This window comes from Lissotriton helveticus, chromosome 12 (genome assembly GCF_964261635.1).
Source record: "Lissotriton helveticus chromosome 12, aLisHel1.1, whole genome shotgun sequence".
In the NCBI taxonomy this organism is placed as follows: Eukaryota; Metazoa; Chordata; class Amphibia; order Caudata; family Salamandridae; genus Lissotriton; species Lissotriton helveticus.
Genome location: NC_136073.1, coordinates 110,284,673 through 110,310,863, shown reverse-complemented (window position 1 = coordinate 110,310,863; position 26,191 = coordinate 110,284,673). Strand labels below are relative to the sequence as shown.

At 44.3% G+C, this 26,191-nt stretch overlaps 1 protein-coding gene across 2 annotated transcripts in view; it reads left to right on the top strand.

Annotated features, from left to right (window-relative positions):
• Positions 1-26,191, top strand: part of LOC144799820 (calpain-5-like) — a 127,915-nt gene that overhangs the window by 14,067 nt on the left and 87,657 nt on the right. For both annotated transcript variants that reach the window (XM_078671391.1, XM_078671392.1), the window contains exon 2: positions 19,654-19,864. In XM_078671391.1, coding sequence (XP_078527517.1) covers positions 19,700-19,864 — 165 coding nt within the window. In that variant the 5' untranslated portion in view covers positions 19,654-19,699. The remainder of the gene's footprint in view (positions 1-19,653; positions 19,865-26,191) is intronic.

Sequence of the window (26,191 nt, the reverse complement as noted above, 5' to 3'; positions counted from 1 at the left end):
TATTTTTAAGTGGTATTTATTACTTTGAGAATAACCTTCTGCTGTTCCTATTTTCTGTTTATATTCTTGAGTTCTGTCTATTTCTCTTCCTAACCAATATTTTTTAAGCCCACACTATGGTGCCCACTACTCAAATACTCCTTCACATCACAGTTTTTTACTTTTTACCAAAGTTTTTTGTCTTTATTTTTTTTAAATCCGAAGTTTCTGCCCTGCTCAATGACTGGCCCGACTGGTTGCTTTGAGGAAATCAAGATAGGAAGCATCTCTCGACATTGCCCAGATTCTGCCTGCCTTGTTCCCACCTTTTGAAGGCCATCTGGGTGCAACGTATGCTTCAGGTTTATCCTTACTGTGCCAAGAAGTATGATGGCCCAAGAAAATACATTTTTTTCTTAACAACCAATGAAGTGACTCATTCAATGACCTGGCATCGTATGTCAACAACACCTATGCAGTAGATAAGCATATGCTTGGCCCTCTGACTTGCAGGATCCTGCTTTCTCCCTTTGTGACGTCTTTTTGTCTTTTTCTTCCTCCTTCTTTCCGATTTAGTTTTTTTCCCTCTTGTTCTTGGGGAATATCTGATGTGAAAAAGCAAGTGCCGAACCCTAAAGTAAGTGCCTTTGTGCCCCATCATCAACCACCGGCTCAAATTAAGCACTGGTCGAAAGTGTTAATTTCCACTGATAAATCAGGCAGCTCAGGAAACTGGCCCTGATTGTGCTCCACGCAGAGGCTGTGCATAGCCTGCCTTCAACCATGGCCGATTCCATTCTATGACCAGGAGAGCCAAGAATAACGTGATTTTTTCTAAAAAAAGAACCAACCTCACCACAGATATGGGAGAGGATGTGGCACTATGGACCGAGCTGCTGCCATTGGACCTGGAGAACCTGGTTCAAGTCTCAGCCACAGCTGGATGTCCTGTGATCCTGAGCAAATCACTTAACCTCCCCGAGCCCAAAAAAAATCAAAATGTAATGTGTCCTTGCGTAACATAACTGGTGCTCAGGTAAAGTGCTCCAATACCTTCTGGCTGAGTTAGCACCACATAAAACTGCAACACAAAAAGCTGCTGTAAAAGAATAGCTACTGTCAGCAAAACCTTTAATCGGTCTGTAACTAGAGAGTATGGAAGGATCTGACTTGTTCTGTTTTTTAATGAGGAATTTCACAATGGGCACTCAGTGGAGTGCCCCCACCCTGTTTTTTTGGGCTGATGGCACTGCCTACAGTGTTAAGGGATGTGATAGGTTAGAGGCAGTGCAGTGTCGAGTCTGAGGGCCGGCCTCTTGTTGCCAAATCATTCTCTCTTATAGGTAGGACCAATTAGGTGTTTGGGATATGTGTGAGGTTTAAGGGGGGGATAGGTACATTTGATGTATGAGAGAGGCTGGGTTTTGGTTTGTTTTATTGACATACAGACCTGTCCTATTAAAGTGGCTTTTTTCAATTTAAACGTCTGGGCGCCCAATGCCCTCTTTAATTCCTTCAGGATCAGGCCTGGCTGAAGAACACGATTGATGACATCTGTCAACAAGGTACTCAATAGGAGGAGACCTTTATGTAGCATAATTTAATGTATGGGTGGGTTCATGGGACACCCAGACCTGCATTTTATGACAATATCATGGATTTCAGCTGAGAGAAAGGCTCAGAAAAAGGGACAAGTAGTGCTGGCAGCTTCAAAGAGCTGAAAGTAGGACTTTCCTGGATCCACTCCTGCCTGTAAATTAAGCCGTGCCTGAAAAATCTTGTTGATTTATAAATAAATACATTTAAAAAAAATAATAATTGCACAGGGAATGAAATGAATTACTAACAAAAACCACACAATGGGGGTCTATATCTGGGCCTAACATGCTCCAAAAAATCAAAACACACTGCTAACCATGTCAGTGGGTCTTGCTGAGGCTGTATACCATTTAGCTAACTCATAAACTGCCAACCTAGGCAACCCATGTATTGGAATTCACTTCAAATGTCGAATAGACCCATACAGAGAAGAACTGGATGTCCATCAACGTCAGATGTAGATCATGTATTCTCATTTGGTCATCCACGTAGGAATGGTGTTGTCCCATGATCATTGAGACTAGTCCATACCCTATATTTATCTGGGTCACATCTCCAGAAGTAGTGAAGACCATGCGAGCTAAGATTGTGATGGAGTCCGGTGCAGTGCAAAAAAATATATAGTGTAGTGAGGTTAAAAAAGGATAGAAGATCAATACAAAACTTTAATATAACTTGATCACACCCTTACTAAAAACAGGAACAGTGCAAAGATGCAGTCTAACCATATAACTGCATATATACGGCCAACATGTTTCAGCCTCAAGGGAGACAAATCCCACGGCTTTTTTCAGGGCCACAGTCCTTAACGTTTGCTACTGCATAAAAAAGTGAAAAACGTAACTAAATCAATCAAAGGATACAACTGTGTCATACATGTTTCTCTTAGTCCTCTGTATCAAGCAGTGTCGGTTGTATCTGCGTTGTACAGGGAGCATACCTCACCTCTCCTGGTCCCGTGCTCAGGATAAAATGAGGCCCGCTCTGACGGTCGTTGCCTCGTAGCCTTCAACCGAGCTCAGAGGGAGTGAATTGATTGAATAGGGGATTCCACCCTGGGTAGGTCTTAAATTATTTTTCCCTCCGACCCTTCCTCCTCTGGTTTGTTTAGTAATGAAATGAATTAACCATAGGACAGGAAATGGAGGGGACGAGTGGTTTGTTAAGGATTTACTAAAATCTTCATTTATTCCCTCCACTGACAGAACACAGCCTGAATTGGAAGCAGGGAGGACAAGCACCTTGCGTTTGTTTTGTTTTTTTGAAGCAGATTTCTTGTAAATGAGAATCTAAGAGGCCTAGTCTCAAAAGCTATTTTGACGTTTGTAAAGTAGCACAGGGGCGTAGCTTCCATTGGTGCAGCAGGTGCAGTGTACCGGAGCCCACTGCGCCCTAATTATTGCTGTATTTTAGAATTCAAACAGCAGCCAGGGGGGCCATTTCCTTCCCTTCACTCTGATTTTTGACACACTAAGTACACTACGGGTACTACTTTACGGACTCCAAAATGCAGTTCACAAACCTCTTGCCGGAGATCTGTGCCTTTCCTATCTTTTCTGTACAGAGATCTACACCCTCGTGGCAGAGATGTCCACACATGTAGGTATAGGGTTAAGTAGTTAATGTGGGTGGGGTAAGGGATGGTGGCAAAATGAGGAATAATTACTACAAAATAGGCGGGCTAAAGGAAATTGAAGAGGGTAGGGCGGTACATGTTAATACAAATAAAGTAATATTTAACAGCGATCTAAGACTGCGACACATTTAACACAAATGATAGTGTTACATCTAAATTGGGAAAAAAAGAATAAAAATGAAAAAAAATGTTAAAACTTAATGTTAAGTTTTAGTGTAGGCTTGTTGTCCCTTGTTACTGTGGTGGTCCGAGGTGAACAGGAGTCAGAGGAATGTGTTTTGATATTTTTAATGAGAAAATAATATATATTTTTAATTAAAGAATAACATCTTAAAATTCCTTGTTACTTTCTGTAAAAAAAAATCTACCCCGTTGTTGAAGATCTCCACAAACAGGTGGCAAGTTACTAATAGTAACTCTTGTAAATTCAATCCTTAACTCACCAGGAGTCAGTCGCTGGTCTTATCGATGCAGGAGTGTTTTTAGAACTGTTTCTTGTAGTGTTCTGTATTGTCACTCCATATATCTAGCTAGAATGTACGTCTGTGCTAACTCAAATGTTTTGTTGAAACTTGTTACAGTGTACACAAAGCGTCATGTTGTATCGTGCTTGGCCTACTTTTGGTATTCTTTTGTGTGTGTATCCATTCATTGTTGTACATAAAAGGTGTGTATCCATTGATTGTCCCTGTACCCTGTGTTGGAAAATGTTTGCTTCCGGGACTTCTTTCTAAATGTATTCTTGGGCGTGGTTGGGCTCCTTAGATGACAAACCGCGCAGGAGCGCCAGACATTAAACCTTTATCGGTGTTGAAGCGACAGACTCTGATTTGGGCACGGTGCCCAGGTTGTAGCCTAGAGCATGAGCAGAACCGAGGGATCCACTCTCAGCTTCCCCGCTTAATCAAATGGTGTGATTCTGGCTAATTTATATCTACCTTCCAATCAACGCAAAGTTGGGTGTCGGGAGAATGGGAGTTCCTAGCGATTTCTTGTGTATCTGGCAACTACTTGCATTTGTTTAATTCCGCTTTCATGTATGTCTGACCAGAGGACATCCTCCAGTGACTTGAAGTTGCTAGGAAGTAAAAAAATCATTGGCAAAGCCAATAGGCCTCCCCTGTGTGAGGTATTGACTTTGTCAATGTTTTTAGCCATGCTGCTCAGTAGTATGGCCGAAAGGTAACAATAAAAAGATCTCTGTTACGCAGTAGATGCTGACCTCTTGATAGTGTTTTTTAAAACTATCAACCATGCTGCACAGCAGCCACACTTCTGTGTAACATGGCTACAAACATTGGCAAAGCCAATAAGTCGGGTAGTTGAACCCTATTGGCTTTGCCTATGCTTGTTTAATGAGAAGTTCCACAAAGCTACATTATTGGATGAGGATTACCCAATTATAGCAGGACCTGAGGGTGGGACCTGAGGCCATAAGACGCAGGCAGGAAAGTAGGAATCCATTGAAGATCCCGAAGAACATAAAATCCAGCTGACAAGAACATTCCTGGAATGGGAACTGGTGGTTGATGCACTGTCCTGACCACAGTGGTCGAGAATCAAAAGTTGTCCCGGATCTCACTGGAGAACTGGGAACTGAGTGCCCAGAGGAGCCACAGCTAGTGGAAGGGTCTCTGCCACTGTCCACTCAGGCTGTGTGGTGGGTGGTTTTAGTGTTGGTGAAGGCCTTCAGCTGGGTAAGGGATGTGAGAAACATAGAGGTTGTCTTTGATGTTTGCTCAGCCTGGTGGACCAGGGGCTGGCAGCAGCCACTCTAGACTGAGGTGACGGGAGGGCCCTTTAATGGGCAGGGGTTTTGCGGTTACTAAACATCAGCAGGTGAAATGGGGAGGAGAATAATGGAAGATTGGGCTAAATCCACAGGGAAATATGTTAGAAGGACCCACCTGGCTCTCCTGTTGCTGAATACTATAGTGGTGGTCGTGGTAGTACTTTTATGAAAAACACATATATTGAAAAAAGCATTCACCGCTTAGAACTTCAATATGATTGAAAAAACTGGAATTTAATTCCATGAATTATGCAGGCATTAAATGCAATATAAAGTTAAAGCATTAATGATTTGCAACACAGTTGCTCCAATCAATCGTAGTGCATTAAATATTTACAGTGCTCTCATTGTTAAGAAAAGGAAGGGTAGGGTCAATGGTAGTGAATCGGTGGGTGGGGGACAGGGTAAAGGTATGGTGACATATACACAATTATTGTTACATAGAACTGGACCTTTCCAGCCTAATATAGGTCAGTTGTTCCCATATATGAACATAGCTCAAAGGTACATATTGCTTTAGTTAGTCAATTCTTTGAGCTTGTGAATAGGTGGTAGATTGTCTACGTTTCGACCCCCTGAGATAGGGAGGGTGATATGTTCCTCACGTTGGGGTCTTCGTCAGGGTAGGGCTGGGAAGAGCACTTGCAGTGGGAAGGACGATCAGTGTGTGTTCCCTTGTAGGCTATCAAGTAGCTCTTGAAATTCAGCAGAAGTGGTTGCTGCCGGGGTAATTATTCCCCCACAGCAAATAATTAATCAATATCAGGGTCTCCTCTTGACGGCAGCACAGCTCATCCATGTTCATTTTACCCCCTTTTATAGTTATTGATTATGTCACAGGGTTAGCTCAGGTACTTGCCCCAAGAACTGTGGAAGGTTGCGAGTTCATAGTCTGCTATTTTGGGACCTAATATCCTTTTTATTTTATTTTTTATTTTTATTTAAAAGGTTTTATATAGCGCTATTGGACCCAAGAGTATCAGAGCGCTTTACAGATAGGTAAACAACGTAGAGACAAATTACAAAATGAATTAAAAACAAATTACAAAATGAATTAAACTAAACATAGGATAAGGGATTTCAATTATATGTGGGAAATGAGGAAAGAGGGAAACTAAGAGATAAGTAAGGGAGACGAGGGGGGATTGAGGAGTAGGAGAGAGAAGGGAAGAAGGAGAGGGGGGGTGAAAATAACAAAGGAAGACGTGTGTTGAGAAGAATTACAGAGTAAGTACATTGTCATTTCAGCGACGTCAGGTGCCCCAATATTTGTTGAGAAGAAGCACCTTGAGTCTTTTTTTAAAGAGAGGGTAGGAGGGGTTGCACCGAAGATCTTTGGGGAGGGAGTTCCAAATCGTAGGAGCATTCCCAGAGAATGCCCGTGATTGGGTCTTTTTACATTTGAGTCTCCGGGGGATGAGGACAAGGGCATTAGTGCTTCTCAAGGATCTGGAGCAGCCAGCTTTTTGTAGATTATCAGAGAGGTAGGAGGGGGTATTTTGGTGAAGGGCTTTGTGAGTGATACATGCCATCTTGAAGATGGAACGACCATCAATTGGGAGCCAGTTGAGGTTTTTGAGGACAGGCGAGATGTGATCAAATCGTTTACAGTCAGAGATAAGCCTGGCCGCCAGGTTAGAGAACAGATTTGATCGGGCAAGGTGGCTTTTAGGGGTGCCTACAAGGGTGGCTTGCCGTAGTCAATTTTGGAAAGTACAAGAGATTGGACCACGATTTTGAAGTCATCAGCAGGAATGAAAGGTTTGATTTTTTTAAGGTGGAGAAGGGTGAAGAGAGCACCTTTGGCAGCATTTTTAATGTGAGGGATGAGAGTAAGATTCTGATCAATGCTGATGCCCAGAGATTTGACAGAGTTAGCGGTGGAGAGGGAGCAGTTGAGAGTTTTAATATCATTGATCCAGAGTTGGATAGGGAGAGAACTATTTTTGGGAGTGAAAATGATGATTTCAGTTTTTGGGGGTTCATTTTGAGATGGTTATGATGGAACCAGGTTTGGACTTTATTCAAGGTATCATTGAGGTGAAGGATGTCATGGTGGGATTTTTATCTTGTAATATAGTTGTGTCGTCAGCGTAGAGGTGGTAACTGATATTAGCTTGTTTGAAAATGAAGGTGAGTGGTTCCATGAATAGATTGAATAGGGTTGGGGAAACGATAGAACCTTGAGGGACACCCAGGGAGACGGGTTGGGGTTTGGAGAGGCAGTGACTGAGTTTAATTTGTTGGGATCTATTTTGCAGATATGAGGTGAACCATTGGTAGACAGTTCCCTCAAACCCAAAGCGGTCTTTGAGGGTGGGATGGTGGACAGTATCAAAGGCTGCAGAGAGGTCAAGGAGGATGAGGAGGGAGTATTCGCCTTTGTCAAGAGAGCGATGAATATCATCAGTAATACTGAGCATAGCAGTTTCGGTGCTGCATCCTTTCCTAAAACCAGATTGGAAAGCGTCAAGGAGATTGAAGGAGATGATATGGTTATCTAATTGGGACAGGACACATTTTTCAAGGGCTTTGGAGAGGAAGGGAAGGTTGTAGATAGGGCGTAGATTGTTAAAGTCATTAGGGTCAGCGGTGGGGTTTTTGAGGATGGGGGAGATTTGACCTAGTTGAAGGGAAGCTGGGACACAGCCAGTGGTAAAGGAGGAATTGATGATATTGGTTCAAATGGGGGCAATGATGTGTTCGAGTTCCTGAACCAACTGAGCGGGAAGAGGGTCTTTGGTGTGTGAGGAAGGCTTGAGTTTGGAGATGATGTTGAGGACAGTAGATTCAGATTCTGGACAGAATTCACTCCAGGAGGCATTGTTTTTAGCATGTGTATTCTTAGAAATAGAGTCAGGGTGGGGTATAGTAGGGAGAGGTAGAGAGGGGTCACAACATGCTGGGGAAGGGGAAAAAGGAGTATTAGGAATGCTAGGGAGGTGGAGTTGGCTGAGGGTAGATTGGAGTGGGAGAAGGGGGGAAGAAAAGGATTGTTCAATCGAGTTGACTTTGTTCGAAAAGTAGCAGGCAATTTCTTCGCATCTTTCAACAGTGGCAGGTATTTTAGGGGACCAGAGGAAGTTTGTTTTGTAGCAATATTAAAGAGTTCTCTGGGACAGTTTCTAGCCTGGTCAAGATGTGAACGGAGGAAGGAGGCTTTTTCGTTGAAGATGTGCTTCTTATACTTGGCTTTGGCGTTTCTCAGGAGTAACAGATTATCGGAGGAAGGATGATTCCTCCAAGAACGTTCAGAATGCCTGAGGGCCCGTCTTTCATTATTAAGTTCGGAATTGAACCAGGTTTTGGGAGGAATTTTTGTTGTTGTTTAAGTTTGATTGGGGCAATTTGGTCAAGGGCTTGCAGGATTGAATTATTGTAATGTTCATTTAGATCATTAGTGCTGTGAGAGGGGGGGGGGAGAAGTAAGCGGGCTATGATTGAGGATTCCAACTTGCCCGGGGGAATAAAGTGAAGATTACGGGTATGTTTCAAGGGTAAAGTGCCGATAGGGGTGTGGCGAGTACCGGAGCAGTTCAAACTGAAGAGGATAAGGTGGTGATCGGACCAGTCAACGGGGAGGATCGTTGAGAGAGAAGCCAGATCTTTACTAGACATGATAGCATCAAGGGTGGTGCCTTTGGAGTGAGTCGGGGATTGGCAGAGTTGAGTCCGGTCAGTAATGTCCATTGTGTCATTAAAGAGGATGACAGCAGGGTCATCATTTTTATTCCAATGGATGTTATAGTCGCCAAGAAGGAGATTCTTGGAGTGAGTGAGCGAAGATTGAATGATAAGGTCAGATAGCTCCTCTATGAAGGGGATAGAATTACCAGGGGGGTGGTAGATGGTGTGTAAACGAATGGTGGGGGAGCCAGGAGTAGTAAGATCAGCGCAAAGGTATTCAAAGGTGGAAGGGTCCTGGAGATGGACTAGCGTGAGATTAAGTTCGTCTTTAAAGATTAGGGCAAGGCCACCTCCTATTTGCTCAATTCTGTCTTTCCTCGTGATGGAATATCCAGGTGGAATGAGCAGGTCAAGGATAGGAGTGGAGTGGGGGTTGAGCCATGTTTTCGTTAGGAATGCAATGTCGATGTTTTCATTGAGAATGGTTTCCGCAATATCAGTCGCGTGGCATGAGGCGGATCGGCGTGTAATCAGCATGCAGTAGAGGGGTGATGGGTCAGGGTATTGGGTGGGGGGGATCAGGGAGGAGAGATGTTAGTTGTTGCGGGGGTCTAGGTGATGTAGGGCAGAGGTGGAGTCTGCTTGTTCCCAGGAGAACTGGGATATTAGACTGCGGGTAGTGGGGACTAGGGGACAAAGATGGAGGGGGATAGACAGGGGGGTTCAGGGATAAGTTAACCTCCGAGGATATTGGACATGCCGCATGTTGAGGAGTGGAGATCGTAGTTGCCGCGTAGCTGGGGGGGCATTGGAAAGGTCAACGGGTTTGGATGGGATTTGGGAGTTAGTAGGGAGGGGTAGGCCATGTGGAGCATAGTCGATATTATCAGTATTACGGGGGCTGGTGCTAGGGGTGGTGAGAGGGGTGATAATTTGCGATGATACGTGGTTAAGTGAAGGGTCCGATGTGTGTGCATGATCCGAAGAGTGTGCTTTGGCAAGAGAGTAGTACGTTCGGTATGATAGCCAGCATCCATCAGCTGTGGCTGCGAACTTCACTCCAAGCAAAATCATGAGTTTATTCCCTGCCCACTAAAAAGTGACAAAACCCTTCCCAGAACCTTTAGGTCCTTCTAGACTTGAAATGCCCCCACAGGCTGATCTGCCCCGCACAAACTCTGCATGTAACGTTGGGGGGTATTGTCACTTCCCTTAGTGGGTTTCCACATGGTGACACTGTTACAGAGGCGGGGCCTTTCTACAGCTGTTATGGCTCCATCATCCAAGCTTGTATTGTTCAGAGGGTCCCACTCTCCATGTGGCTGGTGTCTGAACCTTGTGGTACAACACATAAGGCACCCACCTACGTAGGCGGTATTGGGGGTGCGCAAAGGTGCCATGTGGTGCCATCTGCGTACATGGGCTGCAGTTTCCTTCCTGATTTGTGAAGATTAAGTTAACTGACTTCTGCACCAACTCCTGCAGTCCTGTCCATTCTATCTTTCAGGACAGGTTGCACACAGGAATTTTTCATTGACTACTTTCTGTCTGTGGCTTATCATGAAGGTAGGTTAGCGAGGGCTGTAGCGAAGGTGTGTAGACAGAAGAATAGAATTCCCCCCACTTTGAACCGTGTCCTAAAAAGCACTGAGTGAGCGTGTGAGGCTGGCACTCATTGAAGGCAGGTGCTCACCCCCCCCCCGCCCCCAAGTGAATTCAGAAGCAATGTGACCAAAGGGTGCATTTCAGACCTCATTTCTTAAAGAACTTTGCGAAAAAGGTAGACCCTTTCCAAGCAGTTCTGTATGGGCACTCATTAAATAATACATTAATCCAGGGTTTACCATGAGGCTACCATCCTCAAGAATGTTCAATGGTCAATCCTTCTGAAGAACATTTTTATAAAAAAAAGGGCCACGGTGTTCATTTTACAGAAAAAATTCAAACAAATTAGCTGGAAAAGCAATATGTTTTGCAGCAGTTGAGACTGAGCACCGACGCACAAGAAAATGCGTATCCTTTTTTAATCCACCCATGCATCCTTCCTTCCATTCTCTCCTCTTTTTATCTTTTTCCATCCATCTATCCTTCTTGCCTTCCTTCTCTTCATTCACCCAAGGAAGAAAGCCTCACTTGCTCGTTTAGTGCTATTTTGGACATAGAGATCGTTCCTTTCTTTCTCCTCCATCCAACAACTGTCTATCCACCCATTGTAATTGTATTTATATAGTGCTTACCACCCCTGACGAGGAGTCAAAGTGCTTTTTGGTGAGTAGCATGTTACTCAGGAACCCAAAATAATTAGTGGTGAATTAGTATAGGGGAATATGAGTTAATTTGAGCAGTGGACATGCAAGTCTGTTTCTTGTATTGAAAAGTATAATGGAGGGATGGAAGAGTCTACAATGTGTTTATTGGGAGATAATAGCAGTTGGATGAGGTTTGGGATGAGTAAAGAAGAGATGGAGGGAAGAGTTTCTAGAAATGGATCGTATTCCATCTTTCTGTCCATCCACCCGTCCTCCTCTTCTCCCATCCATTTTTATTCATCCATTTATCTTTCCAACGTCCGCTCTTCTTTCCATCCATCCATCTTTCTCCGCAGTCCTCTCTCCATACATTCTAACTTGTCTTATGGTCTTATGCTCATTTGTTCCCTTCACTCCACAGCTGCAGGATTGGTATATATGAGCATGTGTTTGGGGACCAGCATCTCCAATTACAGGCAAAGAAGAATCAAACAACTTAACAACAATTCATGTTTATTTTAAACACAACTGCTAACTTGGTACCACTCCACACCACTTAAGATGCAAAAGTGGGGGAGGGGGATCATGGTGCCCTGGGCAACAGGTGCTGGTGGCCACAGCAGTGGGAACTATGGGTGAGGGGTGGCAGTGTGAGGTGTGGAAAGGAGGAATATGGGTTGCCTGGTGCCCAGCTCAATTTAAGCAGGTGGTTGCAGTTGGAGCCCACCTGCAGATCGGCACTTATGTTTAATCATCATATTTTGAACCAGAACAAGAGAGTGGAAGGCGGAAGAGAAAGATGGAAAAAAAGTGACAAAGGGAGAAAGCAGGAATGAAATAGAACCTATGACACTGCGATATAGGGGCGGAGAGTACAGGTTGGTGTATAAAAGAGCTACGATGCCCCAGTCTGTAAATGAAAGCACAGTGATTATGTATGTCATTATTTTAAAATTGTATTGAGCACAATATAAGGTAGGCTTCTGTAAAGTATGCAAAAACATTCAGTAAGTGTTTAATATTAAACAAGTTCTTTCATAATGCATATTTTAGTAATAGGCACTCAGACTGTTCATAGATTTTTTCTGTGTTTCTGTTTGCTGAGAAAGTCCTGCAAAATTATACAGGGCTTTTGATGGTGAAGTGGAACATACTTCAAATACATTTATTTATATAAAGTCTGTGGCAACAATCAGGCAACTCGTTATTCTTTAGTAGTGCTTATGGGTTTGACATGTACAGAGAAGCAGGGTGAATTATAAATTGCTTTTTGAAAGTCAGACCAGTTGACGTTTGCCAATGCTTCTTTTATCGTAGTTCCACCCAAGCTGTGTGCCAAGCAAGTGGCTTCTGAGGATTTCCATAGGACAGAGACATTCCCAGTTACTCCTTGTCTTATACTTGAGTATAAGTCTAGTAACTTGGTACAGTGCTCTTCAGACGGTAGGGCTATGGATACTGCACAAGGGCTGCACGCGGATCACAGCAGGATGTGGCGGTGGCTCTTGTTTGCATATTTAGGTTCACCAGAACAAGCCTTGTGCTTCTCACACTTTGCATAAAACAGATGTGTGCCAGCAGTGTTTGGGGCACAAACAGTGCATGAATTCTAAAGGGCCTGAGGGCAGAGCGGGTGGAGTGGCATGCCTGAGTAAGTATGGGTAGAGCTGGGGGCAGCAGGCCTCATGTATAAAGAATGCATTAGATAAAATAGGTCACAGTTTGTGCACAAACTTTACAAATTGCATTCTTATTTTGTGAACCAAGCTATGTAATAAGCGGTTGGTAAACAAAAAACAGAATCATAGTGGGTCCAGAGAAATTCAGCAGTTCTAGTTACCTGAGCTAACTATAACTCACCACCCGCAATGCACTGCTTATGACTTCACATATTACATCAATCATGAATTGGTCATTGACATCACTGATATCATCATCCAGTAAACCACTCACACACCCACTAACATCCCTATACAATATATCATACACCCCCTGTCACACAACCACTGACTACCCATTCACAGTGGCAGCTGGCAGGGACTGACGGTGGAGGGCCGGGGGACAAAAGATTTTTTTTTTTTTTAAATACCACCTACCTCTTCCACCGGCTGTGAATCCTGGAACCAGGAGGCACCCAGGTTCCCCATAGCCATTCACAAAGCTGTTGCAATGCACCGTTGTGAATGGCTCCCTTAACCCCTTCGCTGCGGGGGTTAATTTCCCGCTGTGCTGGGGGGTAGGGGGGCGCGCACGACGCCCGGATGCTCATGACGAGCTGAGCTCTTCATGAGGCACGGCGCTCCTGTGCTCATGACGAGCTCAGCTCGTCACAGGTGCATTACCTGCCGTAGAACCAGCACAGCAGGGGAATTATCCCTGCATGTGAGCGTTCCACGGCTCATGATGAGCTGAGCTCGTCATGAGCACCGGAGCGCCGTGGCTCATGAGCATGGAAGAGGTTAAGCCCATCACAATGCTTTAATGCCGCACTGTGATTGGTCTGAGCGCCGTGGTTCGCCGCTCAGATGGGGACTCGGGTCCTGGGCATTTTCCCCACCAGGCTGTGTAATGCATCCTTGTGGGGAACCTGCAAAGTGCACATGACTGTTTGGCCGGGCCAAGACAGACGGCCAAGCAGTCATGCACACTTGGAGGGTGAAAACCACTCCTCCCCCTGTCCCTCGAGCCCCACCCTAACCCAGCCCCGAACTGGTAAAAAAATTAATCAGAATAACTACGTTATTATCATTTTCTTTTTCTTTCTCAAAGAGCAGTGGGGCAACGCTCCTCCGCCTTAGCAGAGGAGCCCCCTCTGCCCATTCACAGGCCCATGGAAACATTCACACACCTACTCACTTATCAATCGAGGTACTCACACATACTCACCCATACACCAACTAACACAACTCACATAAACAGCCACTCATGCTCATGCTCACTGAACAATAAAGGCACTCGCACATCAAGACATACATACACTTACATGCCCACACATACACCTATACAACCACTGACACACTGAGTCACCCATACACATACTCACACTTACTTATTCACCTATACAGTCCCTGATATAGCCACTCACTCATCCATATAGTTACACACACATACACTTACTCATACATATACTAACACTTGTATTCACTCACATATGCAGTCACTAGGACAAGCAGATAGTCTCCCATACAACCTCTCACAGTAACTTACCAAATTAGCATTCACACACCCATTCACTCACCCATATATCCAGTCACACACACTATTAATCATCGATACACCCAGTTACATGTCCATTCACGCACCTATACAACCATTCATATATCCTGTTACTCACCAATACAGACACGTAGATCCCTCCACAGCCACCATTCACCCACTCATGCAGTCGCACATTTACCATTTACAGCCACTGACACACCCGTTCACTCACCCATACAAGCCACTCATTCATCCTCTTTTTCACTTTTACAGCCACTTACGCACCTTCTCTCTCACCCATACAGATATTCACACGGCCACTCACTCATACATGAACTCACTCATGTTAGTCTCTCAATACCCACTCACTCTTCTACACACCACATACGCAGCCACTGACTCACCCATACAATCCTTCAGCTATTTCCCTTACTGTATATATTTAACACTGAATACATTTTAGAAAACACTCACAATCATTGGATGATGTCATCAGTGATGCCATTTGAGATGTCATCAGTGTCATTTGAGATGTCATCAGTGATGTCACTGACCATGTCATGAGTGATGTCATATGTGAGGTCATAAGAAGGTCATTGCGGAGGCATGAGTTATAGTTTGTTCAGGTAACTATAACTGGTGAATTTCTCTGGTTTTGTACGAGTGAAATGTGGGCCTAACTATAATGTTCCTGTAACCTTTGTTTTTTTCAGTGAATTTCTAAAGTTTTTTTTAATTCTATTTCCTAACTATAATGTCCCTGTAACCTTTGTTTTTTTTCAGTGAGTGATTGAATTAGGATATGAGTGGTGCATGCATGATTGAATGAGTGCATGAGTGATGCATGCATGATTGCATGAGTGGTTATGAATGATTACTGGAGTGTATGAGTGGTGCATGAATGAGTGCACCGAGTGCTTTATGGATAATTGAATGAGTGCATGAGTGGTGCATACAAGATTGAGGATGTGAGTGGTGCATGGATGATTGAATGAGTTCATGAGTGGTGCATGCACGATTGAATGAGGAAGTGAGTGCTGTATGGAGGATTGAATGACTGCATGAGTAGTGAATGGATGACTAAATGTGTGAATGAATAACTGAATGAGTGCATGAGTGGTGCATGGATAACTTAGTGCATCAGTAGAGCATGGATGGTTGGGTGCATGAGTGAGGCATGGATGATTGAATGAGTTCATGAGTGGTGCATGAATGCTTGAATGAGTGGTGCATAGATAAATGAATATATGAGTGGTATATGCATGTTAGAATGAGTGTGAGTGGTGGATGAATGATTGAGTGGTGCATGTATAATTGAATGAGTGCATGAGGGCTGAATCAATGATTGCATGAGTGGTGCATGGATGTTTAAATGACGGCGTGAGTGGTGCATGGATGATTGAATTCATTAATGAGTGATGCATGGATAATTGCATGAGTACATCACTGTACAGAGATGATGGAATGAGTGTGTGAGTGGTGATCGGATGATTGAGTGTGTGAGTGGTGCATGGATGATTGAATGAGTGCATGATTGGTGCATGGATATTAGAATGAGTGGTGCATGGATGTTAGAATGAGTGCATGAGTGGTGCATGAATATTAGATGAGGGGTGCATGGATGTTAGATTCAGTGCATGAGTGGTGGAAAGATGACTGAGTGCATGAGTGGTGGATGGATGATTGAATGAGTTTGAGTGGTGTATGGATGTTAGAATATGTTTGAGTGGTGCATGGATGATTGAGCGCATGAGTGGTGAATGGTTGAATGAGTGTATGAATTGTGTATGGATAATTGAGTGCATGAGATGTGCATGGATGAGTTAAATAGTGCATGAGTAGTGCATGGTTGATTGGATGAGTTATGCATGAATGATTGAATGACAGCATCAAATAGTACGTAGATTATTGAATGAGGGTGAAAGTGGTGTATGAATGATTAAATGAGTGTATGAGTGGTGTATGGATGATTAAATTAGTGCATAAGTGGTTTTTGACTACGACTACACCTGTAAGTGGGTGTGTCAGTGTCATAGTGCGACTGTGAGTATAAACATATATATTGGTTTCTAAATGGGTGTTTCACTGGGTGCATGTGTCGGTAACTGAGTGTGTGAGAGCTGAAAGGAAAAGTCAGGGTGGGTGTGTGAAAAATTATATATATTTTTTACCAATAATCGCGGACTCACTGCAGTGTTACATGGGGGACTGAGCTGATGATCACGATGTCATCGTAAATATTGTGCGTAGTCAGCAAAATCGATTTTGGATATATATCTTGTGTCATTACCACCCTCATTTGTCAAACATGGGTTCAGAGTATCTCCACCCTGACCCCTTATATCAACTTTCACTGAATTTTTCAGCCCTGGGAACCGTTCTCCAATCCATTTAGTGGCAGCCACAACTTTCTCTTCAGGTTGCGGCGAGCCAATCTCAGCATTGCTGTTGGCTTGCGTTGTCACTATTAATTGCAATGTCTCCGCAAAATATGCTCGACCACAGATATCGCTAACTTTTTCTAACTACGAACAAATTTACACCAAATAACAAAAAGCACAATCTGTGTAACCAAATCTACCTTTCTACCAAATGTTGTGTCATTCCATCCAGCAGTTTGGGTTGTAGTCGTGTTGACAGGTCCTATGGGAATTAACATGGCAAGTGCACCCTTTTGTTCAACCCCATTTTTCTCAGCCCATGCTTCATGAATCGCCCCAAAACTTTCCATCCACCACAAGACTCACAGGAGCACTTTCTGGAGAAAATTTTGAGAGGATTCATCAAACGGCATCAAAGACATAGGCAAGACAAAAAACGCTTTACCTATGGAAACATGGCCCTAACTAATACTACCTACTGGCGACCTCCAGTGGGTGATGAAACAAAATCACACCCAAATGACAAAAATCCAATCAGCATTATTAATTTTTTAAGATTCTACTAAACATAGCGCCACAAAGCGCCAAGTGGGTTACCTTGTTGCACTGGACAAAGTCAAAGCCGCCACAAATTCAGACTGACCATGCTGAAGGGCAGGTTGGCCACAGGAACCAGGTTTGTCCTGCTGAAGATTTTACCTTTTCAGAGTCCACATGGGTAGCCACAAGGCAGCTTTGCGTTGGTGGTCGACGCAAGGAGACAGTTGGTGGCAAGAGGAGGATGTCGGGCATCACAGAAGGCCTCTGTTCTGTACGAAGAGTCAGTAGTCCCAGGAGTTTTACTTTGGTGAATGCCACAGACTGTCACCATTGCAGCTGGATCTCAAAGCAGATATGAAAAGCAGGCCATCGCTGGGGGTTCGCTTTGACTGGTGTAACGGATTGTCACCTGGAGTTTGTTTGCAAAGACACCAAAGACTCCTGGAGCTCTGGACTTGTTATTTGAGGCAGGGGGAGTACACACTGATGCCAGTCATGGTCCAGAGGGGCACCTCTTTGGGATCAGACGCCTAGGGCAGCTAGGCATAGGTGTAAGCTACATTTGGCAGTGGCAGGGCAGGCAGCCCTTAGAAGTCAATAAAGGGGTTGGGCAAGTCCCGGTGCTACTCTTAGAAGCTCAGGAAGGTCGGAGTACAACCCCAGGACATCTTTCTCTGGAAAGCAACAGCCGACCCCACACCCAAGCCCCTTTTGTCCCCCATATCTGAAAGGAATACACAAAACACCACAGGAGAGCCATTTACAGTCATGTGACAATTGACATTGGCATAATGGCTCATTTGGTTTAGGCAGAAAAAGGACAACTTTCTCAAAGTGGGATTTTCAGACTAGTAACTTAAAATCTGACTTTACCATTCATTAAATATAATTTAACATTGTAATTCATTTGAGTGAAATGAATCTATCTGTCTTTTATCTATCTGTTCCCTTGGGGTCCCCTTTCCATAAGCGAATGAGCTACTCCTTTTGGTTGGTGGTATAATAACATTTTGCAACTGGATTTCCATCACAAAACATTAATGCATACCAAAAAGAATCCGTATTTGTAAGGAACACCCTCAAAACCCCCCTTTCAAATAGTGAATTATTCATGTTTCCTAAACCCATTTAAGATTTCCGAAAACCTTTTCCAAATCTTTAAATAGGTTTAGTACATTTTTAAGTGTTTTAGCAGCTGCAAACCCTCAGATTTACAAAATGTTAAATGTTGTACACGAGGCTCTGTGTGTCCAGAGCTGGGTCTGGATCCACGGTCTATAAGGTAAAGGCAAGTTGAGGGGCTTTGGAGGTGCATATCTGCAGGGAATGGCCAAACTTGATGGGTTTGACTTTAGAGTGGGAGACAGGATAGGCCCAGCAGTACTTTTTTGCAAGGAATGGCCAGACTGAATGGGTGTGGCACATGTATCTGCAAGGGATGGATATATGGTTGGATAGGCTTGTAGGTCCGCACCTGGAGGGAATGACCAGACTGGATGGGCCTGGCTGCATGTCTGTAAGGAAGACCGGACGGTTCTGGTGGTCTGTCCATGGAACGGAGGGCAAGATTGGCCTTGTTGTCCTTCTGTGCTGTCACAATTGTCTGTTTCCATCTTTGTACTATTATCACTCCCCCTCCCCTGCCTAAAATAATAAGGTTGAGCTGGTAGCATTTTTTTTCTACAGCACCAACCAATGAGGGTCATAGTCGTTTTTAGAATGTTAGTGTGTAGTACCAGGATCCGAAAGATGATATTGTCCGAAAAGGGTATTTTTTTCGTGAGTCTGGGCCTAAGGCTAGTTGCATTGTATTGCAACATTTACATAGCGCTTACTACCATTATCTGGGGTGCTGAAGCACTTGCCTATATGGGTAACTGTTCTAATACAAAGTCCACTAGCCGAGGTGTATATTCTATAGATGAGTTATTTAGGCTTAGTTACAAGGTAAGTTCCAGATAAGTAGGTAGATGATAACAGCCCCACCAGGAGCAGCGCCCCTGCTGCCCAGTCTGCAGACTCCAACTGACACTCAGTACATCACCAGGTGCCCATGCATTCTATGACATCACCAAGCATTCAGCATTCCACTCATCACCAAGCACTACAGCACTCACCCTGGCTGATCAGTAGGGAAGGTGTAGCTAAGGAAAAGGAATGGCAATAGTTAAGTCACAACAGTAGTAGCACACTACACTGTATAGAGGCGCAACTAGAGTTAAATTTGGGGGTGGGGGGGCTAAGAAATTTTTTCGGGGGGGGGGGCTGAATCTTTAGGAAATCGGCAGAGTCGAGCTGCAGGGGCTCTTAGAAGGGGTGAAACAACAACAAAGCCCCATTAACATGCACAAGGGCTTTTAAAGACCTGTGAAGTGCTTGGGTGCGGCTGTGAGCGGGCCCGGGAAGTGTCTCATCCCGGGCTGCCACACACGAAGGGGGGGGGGGGGGGGGCTGCCTGAAGCCCTTTGAGGCCAATGGGTGTTGCGCGCCTGAGTTTGTGATTGGAAGTGTGTTGTCTTTGTTTTGATCCTAGGAGGCTAATGTTTCCACGCCATGTGGGACACCAAGGCTGAGGCCTTTCTCAGGTGTGATAAGCTGCTGTCTGGTTTCTAATTCATCAGTCGCCTGTCCTTTATTCTCTCTCTCACTCAGGTACGTCTCTCTGCTTTACTGCCCCTCCTGAGATCTGCAAGAAGAGATGCCCAACTCGGTGGTGCCCTACAAAGGCCAGAACTATGCCAAGCTGAAGAAGGCCTGCCTGCAGCGCCGCGCCCTCTTCGAGGACTCGCTCTTCCCAGCTGCGAGCGAGACCCTCTTCTACACCAAGGCCCCGCCCGAAGGCGTGGTCTGGAAGAGGCCAAAGGTGAGACTGATGGAGATAGAGGACAGAGGGGAGCCATCGGCTCTCGCTTTCACTAGTAAATATTGCCCTTTCCTCTAGCAGCAAGTCCTTTATTAGGCTATTTCTTGCCATCTGGCTCCCTCCTGTGGTCATAGGAGGTGTTGCGGTGACGCCGTAAATTTGCACAGTACAGTCAGTGGCTTTAAAGTAACACCGGCTTCGAGAGTAATGCAGTTCTCGGATTCATGGTAATGGATGGGTTTATTTTTCTGATTTTTCTTTATTCAATTGGGGTGGTACCTGACGTTCTGAACATAAGTATCGATCAGTTTTGTTTAGCGCCTCGCATGTGTAAAATCTTTATTTGGATAAAAGAAAAATATCCTTAAAAGCATTACAAATTGAATCCACAAATTGGTACATTGTAATTAAAAAAGTTTCAAAACATATTTTACCACAGTTGAACAGTAAAAATCTATCGACACCTGTTACTTGATTTATATTGCACCTTAAAAATTAAAACAATTGTGTAATAGACAGCGATAACACTTAGCAAAAGAGCAGGGGGAATTGATGTACTGACGTTTGACAACTAAAACTCATAATTTTATTATTTTCTTTTTTTTAACTTAAAACTCAGGGCTAAAATGCAGCTTGAGTTGGGCCACTGGACGGGACAGAGCGGGGGATTGCTGCTCCTTCCGCCTTTGCTGTAAAGATGCGATAAGCATCCCGAATATATGTTGTAAAGGCGATATTCAGAGCTATGTTTTCTGGGCACAGAGAGGTGATAATTGCCTGTCTACAGGTCCGAACACCCAACCTGTTCCACTCTGCTCTGAGTTTACGTCTACGTTGGAACGTAAGTGCGGGGCATAAGCAAACCACGTGCTCTAGCGTTTCAGTTGTCATGCCGCACCCTCTGCAAGTTAGATCTTCCGTGGTACGCTGCCATGTGGGCAGATCTTTTAAAAAACGCCAAACCCCCAATCTGATGGCCAAAAAACTCCGCTTTAAGTGCAGTGAATAAGTACAGGAGAGGTAAGTAGCCGGAGGTATGCGCCCATAAGAGTTCATGACTGGCCATGCATGGCTGCGTCTGCGGAGTAGCGCTTTGTCCATAATGAGTGAGCACATTCTGACGCTCTTTTTGATACATGTTTTAAATGCTGTCATGCTGGGGTTGAGGGCCCATAGATCACCCACTGCGATTTCGCGGATAGAGTCTGTAAAAAGGCGGCCACACGAGCCCCCAAGGTTCTTCTGACTGATCTCCAACCAAACTAGAGACTCTAAAGTACCTATAGCTGCTTTTCTAAGTTTGTGACAAAAGTTTAGATATGTGCCGGTGTTGAAAGCCTCATGATTTAATAAGCCCAGTTCTAGCCTGATCTGGGCAGCAGAGGCAGATTTGGGCAAATGTAGCACTTTTTTGTAAATCTTGGTCACAAGTTGGTTTAGAGTTGTGTTTAGCTTACCCCTAAATATTTCATTACCTTACGTAAGGGTGGGTCCGATTTTTGCTCTCAAAATTTCCAGTAGGAATGAGAGGGTTGGATCGGACAGCTCTTTGGCAAGCTTAGATAAAGTAACCTGTAGGATCGTGGCTTTTACTGCAATTTCATCACGCTGTTTGGAGAAGTTACCCCTGGAATCAAAATGGACCCCTAAGTATTTATATGAGCGTCCTGTTGTTAGATTATTATTGTTATATGACCACACACCACCACCATTGCGTTTCCTTCCAAAGGACACAACTTGGGTTTTCTTTAAGTTTACCTCAAGTTGGTTCTTAATTGTGTAACTGTGTAGCCTGTCCAAAAGCCTTTGAAGCCCGACCCGAGTAAGGTTAAAAAGAACCAGATCGTCGGCATAAAGAAGATTACTTATTGCTACGCCTCCAACCTTAGGGGGGTGACTGTTTATTTCATCAAGTGTGACCGGCAGGTCTGCAATGAACAGGTTAAAAAGGAGGGGGGCCAGCACGCACCCCTGTTTGACTCCTCTGGTTGTCATGATTTTCCATGAGAGGTGCGTGCCGGACCCCAGCTTCACCTGAACCCAGGTGTGTGAGTGAAGTTGGATTATCGCATCCAGAAGTTTTTCAGGGATCCCCCATTTTTTCAGTTTACCCCATAGAGCTGCCCTTGGGACCTGGTCAAACGCTGCTTTAAAATAAACAAAACAACAGTGCACAGATCTTGATGATGACAGCGTTTTGTTGATGATTATAGACAATGTAAGCAAGTTAGTCTGGGTCCCTGAATTGGCAGTAAAGCCTGTTTGGTTCATCGGTAGCAAATCACGCTGTTCTGCCCATCCCTTCAGCTCCTTCAGAAGAATGCCTGCATAATGCTTTGTCTCGATGTCAAGGAGGGCAATTAGTCTGTAGTTGCTTGGAGTGGCATGGGAGCCTGATTTATGGATTGGGTGGATTATAGCCCCACGCCAGGAATCTGGAACAGTTGAAGTCCTAAGCACAAAGTTAAACAAGGTGGTTAAGTGCCCCGACCAAAGAGCTTTGTTGGATTTGAACAGTCTCTGAGGCAAGCCGTTTAGGCCCGGGGCCCCGTCCGATCTTGCTTTTGACACAGCGCTGGCGACCATTTCTTCGTTGATCTTAATGTCATCTGTACAATAGCCTGCACAGTTTGTGTTCTTGCGCCTGCAGATGCTTTGGGATGCTTCTACCGCTTTAGAGGAGCTGCTTCCTGTTGTCACTGTGCTTTCCGGGGACCTAAAGTGGTCAGTCAGGAAGGCGGCCCAGTCTGATTCCTGTATGTTTGCCGACCCAACTTTTGATGACCCCGAGTTGGAGCAGTTGATCAAGGCCCAAAATGTTCTTGCATTGCGGTTTTTGCTTTCCCAAAGGAGCTTGGCCCATAGCTGGTTTTGATGTAGACGTTTGTCTTTTTGTGAGGCCATCCTGAATGATTTTTGCGCTAATTTGTACACATGACTGAGATCATTATTTCCTGGGGATGTTCCTGGCTTTCTTCAGCGCCCTCGACTAGGTTGAGAGTGAGAACTGCCGGATAGTGCTGGCATTGTGTTGGTGCTGTTTACCGGGAAAAAGCGTGACCAGTTGTAAGCAGAGAGTCGTCCATACAGCAATCGGGGAAGCCGTCTGATTTGTGACCCCATTGATAAGAGCCAAACTTGTTTTCATGATGTTAGGGCTTATATCATCGCTCCATTTTAAGCGCCTCAGATTCTCTGTGTAGATCTCCGTACAAGTACTTAAAGCAGACGTATGGTACTCCGGCTTTATGTTAAGAGTGATGACCTGTGGACGGTGATCACTTTCCCGTCGTGGTTGGAGGCTAAAGCTGTCCAGATGATGGAACAGGTTTGAGTTGCAAATAGAGAAGTCCAGAAAAGTTTTCTTGTGCCCGTTTGTCCAGGTCCAATTTGGGAGGGTTTCATCCGGTGTCCTTCCATTCATTACCAGGTATCCAGCGCTATAGAATTGTAACACGAGGAACTCACCCAGGGCAGAGTGGGCTTGATTTGGAGGCTTAGATCGGTCTGGCAGCTCCAGTACAGTAAATGGAGAAAGTCCGTCAATGTCTGTAGGTTTGCCCTGGAAGATATTTGTGTTGAAGTCCCCCGTCACTATGCAGAAAAATCGGGGTGGTCAACGGCCAAATCGCTCATGATTTTGGATAAGCGTGCCAGATGTCCCTTTTTTGTCCGCGTGCTTGGGTTGATATACACATTGAGGAGAAGGAGTGAGCGTTGCTTGGACCATGATTTAATTTGAACCCCAAGTAGCCAGTCTTCCTCAAAGTTTAGCAGAACAATCGGGCCTTTTAGGGTATTTGAAACATAGATTGACAGTCCCCCTTTTGGGTGCCCCCCCCTTCGGCCTACGAGGGTCAGCTCCCTGCCAGATGTTCAGTATGGGACTTATGTAAAATAGTCCCATTTAGTTGCAGTGCTTGCAAATTAATTTAACGTGTATGTCCTAAGAATCTATACTGGGTCTGCCCACCCTGGACCTAAGCTGAACACTCCTTCCCTGCTAGCGGCTCATTTTAGGGACCTGGAGGACTGTGACCGAGTCAGTCTTCTGGTATAACATAACATGTGTATTTGTAAAGCGCACGTTCCCCCCCATAGGGGCATTTTGGCGCTGAAGAACAGATGTTTTTTGTTACCCAACCCAACTCCATGATACTCATTTTCTCGACCTCAAAGGATGAAAGGCTAAGCGGACCCACCAGGAATTGAACCCGTGACCATGAGTTCGGGGGGGGGGCGGGGCTGGAGGGAGGGTTGGGGGCACTCCTAGAAAGTAATTTACTGGAGTCGACACTGGAGTTCTCTTCAGTTTTGGGAGTGACTTCTGCTTTCGGGAATACTGCTCTTGAAAGTCAGATCTTTGACTTTTGGGTATAAATTACAGTCTTTTTGTAGGTTTTTTAAATAGTCCTATTTAAGTGTAAGGTTGCATGAAGGCCACCCTTTCCTACTACTGCAAAATGAACTTCCTGTTGAAAAGCTCTAAAGACACCACCAGGACTTCTTACAAAAGGACATGTACAAAGATAATGACTTTCCTCACACTTTAAATTATTTATTGGTGATACAATACAGAATTGTCGATGTTATGGGTTTTTCTCCTTGATCAAAGGGTCTCGCCTCCTGGGGTTTGATCCAGCCTTACAGCTTCACCGAGTTCAAATGAAGACCGTGTCTATTAATGACAACACAGATGCACATGTGTGTGCCATGTGGCTTGACAGGAAGCTTTACATGGTGCAGCCTTTGCTTTGAAGCAGGCTGCAGCAAACAAGCAAATGAGGGGAATTCACTGTGCTTCTGATGCTGTAGATTTAAAGCCTCTTCTTTTAAAATGGGCCTTTACATGGCATAGTTTATAAAGTCTAACAATTGTGGATGAGAATTCCCCTTCCTTGACCAAAACCCCAACTCCTCACCACCTATTTCCCAGGTTGTTTATCCTCCCTGTCGCTTTATTTCCCTACTTTTTAATTCAGAACATTTTGGAAGGCCACAAAGGGCCTTTTTAGCCATCCATTAAAATGTGTTGGAAGAGACGTTGTTTAGGACCACAACCCTATTTACAGATAGATGCCATGCTCATAATGAATAATTAATTTTGTGCCAAAATGTCTGATCAGATGCCTAAAAGAGACCGTGTTTGCACCTACATGCCTGAAAGCGCACTGGCTATGAACTCATTTTTTGTCATTTGTAAAATATTAAAAATGGCCTAGTTAGGCTTTTTCTACATACTTGCATATTACATCTTTGGGTGCAGCATTTTAAAACACACATTTATATAGGCACATGTGAAATATGGAAAATATTTCACAGGTGCTGTGAAATGTGTTTCATCATCAAAATGACTTTGCCAGGGTGTAGGAAAGTGAATTGTTTTTTGTGGAGTACACCTCAAAGGATAAGGCTGACACCTGCTAGATAGCACATAAAGTAAATACAATTAACCAGTGCTCAATCCCAGGTAACATGACATGAAGAAGTGAGGCTTAAATCAAAGGCAATGTATAAAGTATTTAAGCATTGCATACACAGTAGAAAAAATCACACAAGACACAATAAAATTCTAGAACAAATTTTAAAATAAAGAGAAAAAGTTCATGAGTAAAATAAGACCATAACAACAACAATCCAGTAAGGCGTGCCAGAGAACCACATTTGTAAATATTTACGTAACATAAGTATTTGAAAAGCGCACGTTCACCCGTAGGTATCTTGGCGCTGAATAACAGATGTTTCTTGTTACCCCACTGAATGGTCCTCATTTTATCGACCTCGGGTAGAGGAAAGGTTGAGTGGACCCGCCAGGGTTTGAACCTGTGACCATGAGGTAATACTCAGGCTCCTGCAGTGGAGGCATTAGTCCACTTAGCCACCAGACCTGGTTTAAATATCAATAGCATCAAAAAGCCCAAAGCGTCTATGATAGTCTATTGAAGGGGTAGACCAGGATTTAAGCACACTTTGAAGCTGACCACGATGGAGCCCTGGTCGGATACAAAAAGTGGATTGGTCCCAGTAAAAGTCTGGAAGTCACAAACGTAAAAAAAAACCCAAGTGCCCAAAATGCGATGAGTATGCAGCAGATCTTATACATATGCTGTTCACATGTCCAAAACTTGGGAAGTTCTGGGAAGAAGTGGGGAAAATATTAGTTATAAAAAAGGTTTCCAGCACTCCAATAACAGCCCCTATGGTTATATTAGGCCTACATACTACTAATCAACCACACTTGTATTGCTATCTATTTTACTTTCCAGTGCTAAATTGACTCTAGCTAGAGCCTGGGTCACCCCAAATCCACCCAACGCCTTGGAATGG